The 11,897-nt window shown below is 33.5% G+C and overlaps 2 protein-coding genes and 1 long non-coding RNA gene across 3 annotated transcripts; 1 reads left to right on the forward strand and 2 right to left on the reverse strand.

Moving 5' to 3' along the window:
* Positions 1-4,113: 4,113 nt before the first annotated feature.
* Positions 4,114-6,878, reverse strand: LOC119193780 (golgin subfamily A member 5-like). The gene is made up of 5 exons (XM_037447498.1): positions 6,623-6,878; positions 6,267-6,461; positions 5,769-5,982; positions 4,852-5,127; positions 4,114-4,303 (listed from the first exon to the last, which is right to left on the reverse strand). The coding sequence occupies exons 1-5, from the start codon at positions 6,675-6,677 to the stop codon at positions 4,114-4,116; spliced, it is 930 nt and encodes a 309-aa protein (XP_037303395.1). The 5' UTR covers positions 6,678-6,878.
* A 52-nt stretch (positions 6,879-6,930) lies between these two features.
* On the reverse strand, positions 6,931-7,419 carry LOC119192155. Its single transcript, XR_005113586.1, has 2 exons — positions 7,306-7,419; positions 6,931-7,074 (listed from the first exon to the last, which is right to left on the reverse strand). It is a non-coding gene; the product is annotated as an uncharacterized LOC119192155 (long non-coding RNA).
* A 623-nt stretch (positions 7,420-8,042) lies between these two features.
* Positions 8,043-9,596, forward strand: LOC119193781 (ralA-binding protein 1-like). The gene is made up of 3 exons (XM_037447499.1): positions 8,043-8,237; positions 8,455-8,591; positions 9,392-9,596. The coding sequence occupies exons 1-3, from the start codon at positions 8,226-8,228 to the stop codon at positions 9,594-9,596; spliced, it is 354 nt and encodes a 117-aa protein (XP_037303396.1). The 5' UTR covers positions 8,043-8,225.
* The last annotated feature ends 2,301 nt before the right edge of the window (positions 9,597-11,897 follow it).

Here is an 11,897-nt window from a genome sequence, read left to right on the forward strand (position 1 = left end):
AATTGTGTTACGCGTCGCTATCCTAGCCGATCACATCGGGCGTTTCCGGAAGTATTCGGCTGCGCGGGCAGGCTGGCAGAAGAGAAGATATGTCACGCGGCGACTATTCGATTATTATTCTCTCTGGCTGGACGTTGTCAAAAGAATGTCTAAAATTGTATTCTGTAATTATTTTGCTAATATAATGTTTACTGTAAAAAGAGCGTTTTACATTCAGAAGTGGGATTATACAAATGATAATTTGAAGTTACATTGAATTCGAATGTGAAGAGAACTATCGGAATAAATCTGTGATGAATCATTGAATGCCAAAATTAAAATTACCAGATTCTCAGATTTTTAGTTACCATGGCAACGTCTACGTCTGTTGAAGTAAATATGTTGGGAATGCATATGGAAGTGATGTCTGCACATTAGTACGATTAACGACATTCATAACAAAAACTTCGTTATGCCTGCTGCTTGGCTCACTGGAGAGGATGTTTTCTTAGAAACTAAATCATTGGAGACAGGAATGACTGTCATGTGAAGTCAAATCGGTGACGCAACACTTCAGGCTGACAATGCGAACGTGCGTAACTGTTTATTTTATTTAATCTGATCTGTCTGAGGCCGTGAGCCTTCTGATCATATTTTGTCTGTAATCATGAGCATTCTGATCATATTCTGTCTGTAGCCATAAGCATTCTGATCATATTCTGTCTGTGACCATGAACATATTCTGTCATTCATTGTCTGTGATCATATTGTCTGTAGTCATGAGCATTCTGATCATATTCTGTGTGCAGCCATGAGCATTCTGATTTGTGTTGCTGGGTCCTATTTGTTTAAAATATAGGTACCCAATTCAGTTCTACTTTCTCAAATTTATTTTTGTGAATACCTTACGGTATTCACTTTGCAGGATGGCCGATGTTACGCGCCGCTATCCTAGCCGATGACATCGGGCGTTTCCGGAAGTATTCGGCTGCGCGGGCAGGCTGGCAGAAGAGAAGATATGTCACGCGGCGACTATTCGATTATTATTCTCTCTGGCTGGACGTTGTCAAAAGAATGTCTAAAATTGTATTCTGTAATTATTTTGCTAATATAATGTTTACTGTAAAAAGAGCGTTTTACAATTGCGAAAAAATGTGAGGATGGATGTATAGATGAATGTATGTATGTATGTTTATTCCTCTTTCACGAAAAAACTACTGAACAGATTTGGATGAAACTTTACAGTAATATTGGTTTTATATCAGAATAATCATTATAAATTGTAACATAGGTTACAATTTATAATGATTTTGTGTAATTTGGTCATAATATAACGATAAAAATCAAGTAAATCGAAAAAAAATTATCCTGGAAAACTCCTTCACGCGGGCAAAGCCGCCAGCAAAAGCTAGTAATATATAAAATAAATCAAACACATGCAGTCACATAATAAATGCAAACACGTTCGAAAATTAAACATTTATTCATTATTAAACCCACAAATCTCGCTGGGGTAGATAAATCACAAAATAATTTCAATGGTAATGTATTACAATAAGGAAGAAAAGGTACATAATATGGCCAATGTGCGCTAACACAATTGATAAATAAAGAAATAATTTCCAATCTCTCACATTCACGAGATTCGTAATAACACAACACAATTTACTTTCTCTATACTTTTACATCTAACTAGCACCAATAATACGTTTATATAGAAAAATAATCATCTTCAAAATCTTGCGCGCCGATGCGAACTAAAATCCAATATGAAAATATTACTATTGGCAACAAAAATTTTATTATATAAACTTAGACTACAGGGACGTACTCAGGGTTTATGTTGGGGACGAAAATTATTTTTTATTACAAATACCAAATTAAAAAACGAAGTAATACAGGCCTAATATTTACACAAGCAATGTTACAGATATTTTTTCCCTAAAATTCTTTTTATTTTTATTTTTCAGGCTTTTTATACAGAAAAATATTCCCTAAATACGTCCATCATAGACTGACCACTAAAAGTAAAGAATACTTGACTAATATAATTTGGTGTTACACTGTACAGTTCTACTATAGTATTAAAGCTGAATATTCACGACTTTGTGGGTCTCGTGGCGTGGTCTTCTGGAGTACTTGACAGCAAAACGGTGAGCACCCAAAAATGTAAACCCATCTAGAAAAAAATAATTTGCTGAACATCTTTTTTATTTATTTATGAATAAATTATGGTATTAAGTATCTTATATAAGTAGATAAATTCTAATTTTTATGAGGGTAAATTATAATGGGCGACGTCAAACTTCAACCATATTTCTTTTAGTAGTATACATTAATGATAATATTCTGTTTTTGAATAACGAATAAACATAAATGAATAAATATAACGTAAGCAATATCTTACCATGTAAATAAATATAAAAAGCCTGAATATAGGATATCGTTTTATCATAACGCCTATCCTCATCGACAGGGCGGACAGGGCCGAATCCGGAACGTGGCTGCGGGGGCGGACCCTACAATCCGTATCTTGCAAATGTATCACGCTGTGAGCGTTCGAGCGTAACGCTACTACTTCAGATTTATATTTTGTCTGAAAAAAAATTACATATTATTAATTTCTACACATATTAATGTTGTTTTAAAAACGGATTTTAAGTAAAAATCTAACATGAAACATATTAACACTATAAGAATTCCTATCAGAATAATATTATTAGCATAAAATCATTTTGAGACCATTTACATTTACATTATATTTCATTGTAGTACATGCAATGCAATGTAACACCTATTGATATTCGAATTAGTGATATTACTTCCCTCTACGGTCGCTACAATCACATCAGCCTACTGGATCTACAGACTGATCCTGGCTTCAACTATAGCAGGATTTCTCATAATATGGTCATCATGGAATGGACCACTGACTCTTGCAAGTTATTGTTTTCGAAGTTGTTCATTTGATGATTTAAACTTTATATACAGTAAATGCATACTGATGGACTTAATGCCTGAGCCATTCTCTAAGTCAAGGTAGGTGATTCAGAGGTGAGACAATGTGGATGTTTATATTGTTTATACAACATACATAAAAGAATACATATACAATACTTACATAATATACATACGAAAATTTAATATCCCTACAAGTTGTGTTTACATACTACTTATCAATAGTAATAGACCACTTTAACCGTGAAATAAAACATCATTAGAAAACCTACATTTGTTATCTAAGAATTCTACAACAGAAATTCAAAAGTATGTGAAGTCTGCCAACTCTCCGTAGACCAGTGTTGCAGACTAAGGCTCAACACCCCTCAGTAGTAGAGGAGGCCCGTACCCATCAGTAGGACAGTGTATATAACAAGACTTTTATTATTACTATATAATAGTCATCTAGTTGAGTAAATATTACCCTGTACTGTCTCACTCTCTATCATAACTCACCTCTAACTTTTCCAACTGTATCCTCAATATATTATTATCGGCCAATAACGAGTCAATCTTCCCCTGCTTTTGGACCAATGTCTGCGTCAGTACATGTATTTTCTCCGTGTCTACGTCACGCGTGACGTCATAGTCGGCCACGTTGAGCGCGCTGGTGTCAGTACTGCGGACCGACGTGGAAGACTCTCTGAAGTGACTTAGCTCGCTGTCCTTGTCGCGTAAGGCTGTACGAAGGCTCGCTATAGTCTGTCCTGTTTCCATTTGTAGGTTTTTTAATTCCTGTGAAAGAAGTTAGTATACCATTGATTGAGATTATTGCATTGAATAGTACGACATAGATTCAAGGTAACATTTGGTTTGGTTCATAGTATGTTGGCTACGAATCATGATAATGTTAACGGTATATTATTATCGCCTGGATCATTTTTTTTTCAACTGAAAATTTCAGCACTCGACAGATAGTATGCGATACTAATGCTCCCAAGCCGTACCACCACAAAAAAAATAATTAAAGGATCTCTATGTAGCGTCCTATAATTGTCCTCGCCACCCTGACTTATTAGATGTCAAGTAATTACCTAGTAATTAATCTATCGTATTATAATTCCACTATTTATCCTTCAAGATTTATAGAGCCACATACAAACTCTAGAGAATAACATCAGAGCAGCACACACCTTATTCAAGGCCGAGCACTGCGCCTCGACGCGGTTGCGAGCGCCGCGCTGTCCTGCAGCGCGTCCTCAGCGCCGCCACCACGCGCTCGGCGGAGCTGTGGCGCGCCTCCAACTGCGACACGTAGGATTTCATCTCGTCACATTCGGTGCGCACGCGCGACGTCGCTTCGGATAACATGTCGCGCTCTTCTCTGCAAATAATTAACAAATACGTTTTGATTCAGTACTACCACCATGGTGGGGTTGGAACGGAAACCTCACTACGAAAACCTCATTGGTAGTAAAAAAGGGAACTAAATAGCTAATATAGCATTAGAATTCAAAAAGAATGGCACTTAGTTAAAAGAATAATACTACCCTGATATTGCAAAATTGCCTTAACTTATAGAATAATTTACATAATAATTGGATGACTAATAATGGATGGATGACTATGTAAATTCTAATCAACACTTGTGAAATGTTAACATATATCTTGATTGTACTTTCATATACACTTATAATGTGCTAACATGCATAGAAAATGTAATCAAAGTATCATAATCTTTATTCATATTATTACAAGGAAATGTTTGTGGGTTTGTATGTAAAACAATTTTAAAAATTCTTTCCCTAATATAATACATTAATACTGAATGCTTTAAGTTACTTTTTATCGCGGAAAAACTTTTACACGGTGCAGAACCGCGGGGAAATCTAGTAACTGTATGAAAAGAAAAAAAAAAATTACAATAATTACTTTAAAGCCTCCAGTTGCTCCATCAATACATTTGTGTCCTCATTAAGGTTCAATCCATCCTGCAGTGCCTTTATTTCATTATCTTTAGTGTGCAACATACTCTTTACTCTCAATTTATAAGTTTCCCATTCTTTTTCCAACCGCACACATTCAGTTTTGCTTTTTTCTAGATTATTCTGGAGTTCATTTATAGTCGACTGGCCGTGGCGTAATTCTGTTTCTAGCTTTAATTTTGCTGCTTCATTGTCCTTTGCCTTGGTGATTGCTTCTTCTAATCTATAAAATAATGACAATTATATTTGAAATTTTTATCTAGCCTTTTAATTTAACATAAATTACTTTCTATTGCTTTTAAATGTCGTAAAATCCTCAATATGGTAAAAGAATGTATTACATCAACTTATGTATGAAATAAATTGATGCTTGCAAGGCAATCATATTAATGCCGAAACAAAATGTATGAAAATGGACCTTGAGCTACCACCTTAAGGCAACAATCACTATGCTTTTGAGTAGACAAATTAATGATTTGATTTTAATAAGAAAAATCATAATAATTAAATTATTTACTTTATAAAAATATAATCTTATAATCAAAAATTGTCCTAAAACTACAAGAGCTACATCAAAAAAAGCAGAAAAATCTGACGATTCCAAATGTGAATATAACTTTTGGGATATTTGTCACTTAGATATTATGATGATAGCCTATCAAGAATCGAAATATTAAAAATTGTCAGATCATAGATTAGTCGAATTATATTTAATGACACTATTATAAAAAAATAAATGTACTGTCTCTCTGGTCTGTTATGTCTTGTCTTGACTAAGCATATTTTATTTCGCATTACCTATATAAATTTCTGATTTCATCTATTTAAAGAAATATTTATCAAAAAATATTTCAAACTACTTACTTTTCTTCTAACTCTTTATTCTTGTCTTTCAACAAACAAATTTCAGTTTCTAAGCTTTGATTCTGCTCTTTATACTTGCTCATCTCAACATTTGTGAGATCATATATTTTTTGCTTTAATTGTTGCAACTGAGAATTTAAAGTTTCATTCTCCGCATTAATACTGCCATTCTGGATGCTTGAAGTTTCTAATTTATTTTGTGCGTTGTTCAATTCTAAAATATTTAAAAATACTTAATTATAAAATTCAATGGGGTTTAAAATCTTAAAGTATTATTTCAATTCTCTCATTAATTTTTTTTGATCATTACCATTTATTGAAATGTAAGACTTAAATTGTTGTTATTTTTGGACACCATCAATTACTAAAAAACTGGATTTTTTTTAGGAATCAAAAAATTGCTTAAATTTGATTTATATTATGTTCTGTAGTTAGCTATGGATAATGTGAGGTTTTTCTATTTCTTTTGAGTGTTTTTAATCATTTCAAATAAAATACCTGTTTCTCTACTAACTACATGGTCTACATCATTACCATCCTCAGTTTTGCGCAATCTGCTGAGCAATTCTGTAACTTCTTGATTGAGTACATTGAGTTCATTTCTCAACATCACATTTTCAATTTCCAAATTTTGTATCTTGTATACCCATTCGTCATTATTTACCATGTCCAGATCAGTTGGTAAACTGGATCCTAAAATCAAAATAATGTATAAAATTTGAGCTTTCTGGTATTTAAACTTTAAAATATATTTTAATTTTATAGACTCTAAACTCTATATGTATGTAAAATAATAAGTACTCTCAGTTTAGTTCTAATTACAATTTATAGTGAGAAAAATAACAAATACTCACTTCTTTGCCTTAAACCATAATGCATACCAAACTCATCTTTCATATCACCAACCATTGTTTTTGGGCAATTATTCAAAGTATATAATGGACTTGATTTCTTTGACAATTTTTTTGGCTTTGGCGATCCACTCCTTGCATTATCATTGTTTCTTAATGGACTTTGTGACGCTTGCCGGGTAGGAGAGGACCTTCCCACGGGAAAATTATTCTTAGATTCCGTTGAAGGCGGGACTTTTTCCAGGCACGGGGAATAGGACGCTTTTTTGCATCCATGGAGGATCTGTTTGCAGATAGAAATCTTTTTGTCGTTTTACGTTGCTTCGGGCCATTATGATTTCGTAAAGCGGCCCCAGTCTGCTCATCAAAGTTTACCAGAAGACTTTCCGCCTTCCCCGCGAGCTCCGCGAACCATGACATGCTTATTTTAAAATATGAAGGTGTAATATTTTTTTCTGAAAACCATTAAGTATTTATGATAATTTATAATTATATTATATGTATATCAGTAGTATGTATAAGCAGTTGAATTGCTTTCCCTAGCGTGTTAGAAAGTTAAAAACAAAAACATTCCGACCCAAAAGAAATTGCGTATTAAAACTACGTTACAGTTTATTTACATAGTTATACATTCAATTCTTTATAATTACTTGAAATTTGAAACAAATATTGAAGGAAATACTAACCATAATTGGGTTATTGAATGCCAAAATTATTTTTAATAAAAATTAATGGAATTGACTTCATTTGTTGATTTCGAACGTCATTATGACACGTAAACATCAGCTGACAGCTGTCAGTGTTGCCACCTCTTTTTGTCACAGAGCAATTCTGCTATAAATTATTGTTTTATATTACGTTATAAAAACTAAAATATAGTTAGCTCTAAGACTATATAAAAACGACGCACCATTTACCTATTTATACTTGTTACCATGTACTTCCGCTGGTAGAGGATATATTTTATATCCGCTCGGATAGCGACCACCGTACACAAGGTCTAAAACCTTATTTAATGGACCATGTAAGTAAGTGTGTTGCGTTCCGGGATCAGCCGGTGGACATCCGGTTTCAACAGGCCGAGATATTTTTCTCGACTGCCGAACGGTAATCATCAAGAAGCTTAAACCCAGTAATCATCTCTCGTCAGTTGACATTCTAATAGACTCCACTCCACTTACCATCAGGTGCAGTAGGGTCACTTTGCCGTGCACCTGTAAATAAATAAGATTAAATACTTAACGAGCTCTATTGATGGGTGCCATTTCTAAACTCCAAAATACAATATAATGCTCTTAGATCGGATTTCTCTCTTTATACTCTTCTTCCTCCTCCAAAACTATACTTAGCTATAATATAAATTTATGTTAGAAATATTGATCATGATAAAGTTCAAGCATGTAAAGTCAGAGTCACACTTGTCAAATTTGACAAATATTATACGAACATCCATGTTTATTCGAAATGATAAAGAAATATTTTTGCCCAAATAAAGCTAATATTTGATAAACAACGTTAACAGTAGAAATAAAAATGGATTTCGAGAGTCCGGATGTAGAAAAAGACTTTCCAGGTCTCTACGCTTCCGAGAGTGGACGAAAAAGCAATGAAAGTGACTGTAAGTATTATAATTATGTATGTTTTCGTTAGTTTATCTTATAAAACTCTAAGAATAAACATTTTAAGTATACTAAAGTCTTGAATCATAACGATACTCAAAAACATATTCCGCCATAAATAAATGACTGCAGTGTGTACACTTATAATAAGCAATTTTAGCAGTTTTTTTTGTTATCTCTATTCATAACACATTCCGCACGTATGCTTGATTGCAGTTAGCGACGGAGGTGAGCATGAGAAACCATGTAAAAAGGATCTATTGGGACGACGGAAGGACAAGAAAGAATCAAAGAAAGACAGGGGCTATGCAGCGCTTGAGGAGAGAGCTCTCCGAAGAAGACACTGATACCAAGTCAGTATTTCTAATTTGATATATTTTCAGACAGGTTCTATGGTTTTATTTTCTACTGGTCATCCAGTAACAAAAATTTGACTGTCGAATTTATTTATATATTATATAAAAACTATTTATTCATATATTATTATATACAAACTTTATTTTTCTGCACTCTTCTCCATGAACTTTAATTGTGCGAAATCTCAAATCCCTTGTGTACTTATGTTCTACACACTGTGCTTAAAATGGGCACATTTTCTCTACATTATAGTTATATAAATTAGATATAGCCAGATGTAGCTTGTGTCTCTACCATGTTGTACCCTCATGTACTTTCCAAAATATAAAGTATCCAATATTTTAATCAAAGATATTTCAGTCTATGTATGAGCCAAATTCATTCAAAATCAATTATAAAGTTTCTGTGTTCAAACATCAAATGACTGCAAAACATGGCATTTAATTAATTTGAAAGGTTTGGTCATTGTTAGTAGTAGGGAGGGGGCAGCTGCCCCCTCGAGATTCTAAAAAGTTGTCAAATGTAAAGTAACCAAAGTCGGGAGTCTTTCACTTGACTTCCTAGATCGATCATTTCTGTATGTCAACTCAAATAATATAAAGGGTGAACATTTTTCATTTTATACAAATTAAAGTACTAGTATACTAAAAATTTTACCCACCCCCAATAAAAAAATGTAACAAAAGACTCCACTATGCTTAGTGTGAAAAGTTTCTTTCTATTACTAAATAATTTTGAGTTGATGAAAACCCAGTCACTTGCAAGTAAAAGATCTCTAACTATATTATTTTGTCAGAAGTCCATCAAAATCAAAGAAAACGAAGTCATTCAAATTTCCAACCAAGAGTAAAGAGAAACGGGAGAAGTCACGTGACAAGGAGAAGGTTTTAGAAGATGCTGTCAAACAACGAGAATTGAATGAAAAAGAAAAGAAGAAGGAGAAAGAGAGAGAACGGGAACGAGAGAAGGAAAAGAAAGAAAAGGAAAACGAGAGAAATTAAGGGAAAAGGATAAAGTAAGTTTAATTATATTTTTTTATTTCCTTTGTGGATAACAACACTCCTCTTCATTACACTTGCCTGCAATAAAATAAAAATTTCAACTGAAGTTAAAACTTAATAATAAAATCATGAAGCGTGATGTGTGTGCTAGCTTGAGGTTTAGTCAACCTTTGATCCCTTTGACAATATTAATTTGAATGTTTGCTCTAAAGAGAACAATAAAAAACGAATAAATGATAATATCATACTAAAATGCAACCAGTGTGCATTCAATTCATGCAAAAATTTTATGTATATACTATACAAACAACTAAAATTCATACTTAGAATTCAATAGGTCAAGAATGTTTAAGTTAATAGTGTATTTTGCATGTCATTGTCATTTTTCGCAGACTAGGCGTACGAAATTCCTACACAACTGTCTGTTAACTCCCAATGGCTCATACAGAAACAAAACAATAAAGCTCTATTTCCTTTCGCTGTCACATAGACCAATTACAATTAATAATGTTATATGCTAGTTTGACCTCTATTAATGTAACCATAAAGTTTAAATACACTACCCACGCATCTTGCACTGATGAATGTTACAACCTTGCTTTTCCTACACCTCACGCAGCTTTATATAGCCAGTCAGGTTTGCTGGACAACGGGCGTGACTCATAAAGTTAACATGGTTATAAAACCAAAAGCGACATATATTCTTACATTTAGAAATTTCTAGACCTATGCTTAAAAACGAGTAGGTACATTCGGACATGCCGATACAATGGTTTCAACTGTCGGAGTTAATTATTTCTCAGCAATCAATTATCCAATTGGATGCCGTTAACATCAAATGAAGTGTTTCTTTTTCATACCGTGTATCAAAAAAAACCCTGAAGTGAAATTAGTACATCTTAGCAGATATTAATTTCGTACAATAGTGCATTGTAGTACTAACTGCGAACTTATAGTCAAATCGAGAATATAATCTGTCAGTTAGTCGATTCAAAATTCAATATCGATAAACAAATTAAATGATTGCTATTTCACTCTTAAAAATGTAACCAGGACACCACTAAACATATTAACCCAGGACACCACTAAACTGATATTTTTATCAAGATTAATTAAAAGCGCATGGAATCGCAGTTTTATTTAAACGAAATTAAATATTTACGCTGACTTTCAATAAAATAAGGTCTTAAAATCGTTACAACGAAACAGCTATAAGTAATTGTCCATGTTTACAATACCCTTTGTGTTCGTACCACGAAAAAACTACTGTTACAAATATACGAAGATTTTCATTGTTACTTGCTCCAATGTAACTTAACAATTGAGTAATGTTTAAACGTTACAATTGATTTAAGATCTAGAAAAGATTTCGAATCATTTCTATTTTAATTGTAAGCCGATCGAAGTTTGGAATCACGTAGCTGTTTTTCATAAGGGTCCTAAAGCATTTTACGCATGATATAGAACGAGTTAAACAATATTACGTTCTCCGGGAAGAAAATGTTAATCAGATACATACTTATGCTCGAGAATTTACCGGGACTATTAGGGAATAATGGAGTCTCCAGGCTGGAATCGTTATCAAGTCTCTATATTTGCAGATCAAGGAAATATTCATCAGGTTTTCAAAATAATCATATAAAGGCAGCATAAGGGCTTGGTAGAGGTGGACAACCACATTCTACCAGCTATGTTAGTTCTCATGTAATTATCGGGCACAATTCTTAACTCCAGGCATTTTATACGACCTGAGCTGCAACGAAACTTTGGCACGGCACTCGTAACTAATACGCAACACGACTACGCCACAGAGGCATCACCAAATCTCCACATAAAGTCACTGCAAAACACAATCTGACATTTTCACGCTAATATAAAAAAAAAATAATGTATCACGCGCGGTAAATCGCACACAATACTACATAATTATGTGCATAACATTTTGTTTGATGTGTTGAGTTTTCGCGCTTCGCCGGTTGATACCTTTTGCATAATTTCGCTGTTTAGTGGGTGATTTGGCCTTGCGGACGCAGTTGAGTGTCATAGTTTATTCAGTTGATCTTGAAATCGCGCCATGCATCACCTGCGAAGCGTTTTTACTAAGGTATCGATTTTGTTTTCGAAGTTTACGCCGAGTGATATTTTGTGTGTAGTTTTTTGTGATTTTTATTGAAAATTGTCTGTGTTTTGTAAATATTTTTGTGTTGTAGTGCAACGATCGTGATAAGATTATGGATTTTCGTTTGTTTACATTTTTCTGGAGAGCGGTTTGAATATATTTTTTTAAAAATGTTGCCAAAA

This window comes from Manduca sexta, chromosome 6 (assembly GCF_014839805.1).
Source record: "Manduca sexta isolate Smith_Timp_Sample1 chromosome 6, JHU_Msex_v1.0, whole genome shotgun sequence".
NCBI lineage: Eukaryota > Metazoa > Arthropoda > Insecta > Lepidoptera > Sphingidae > Manduca > Manduca sexta.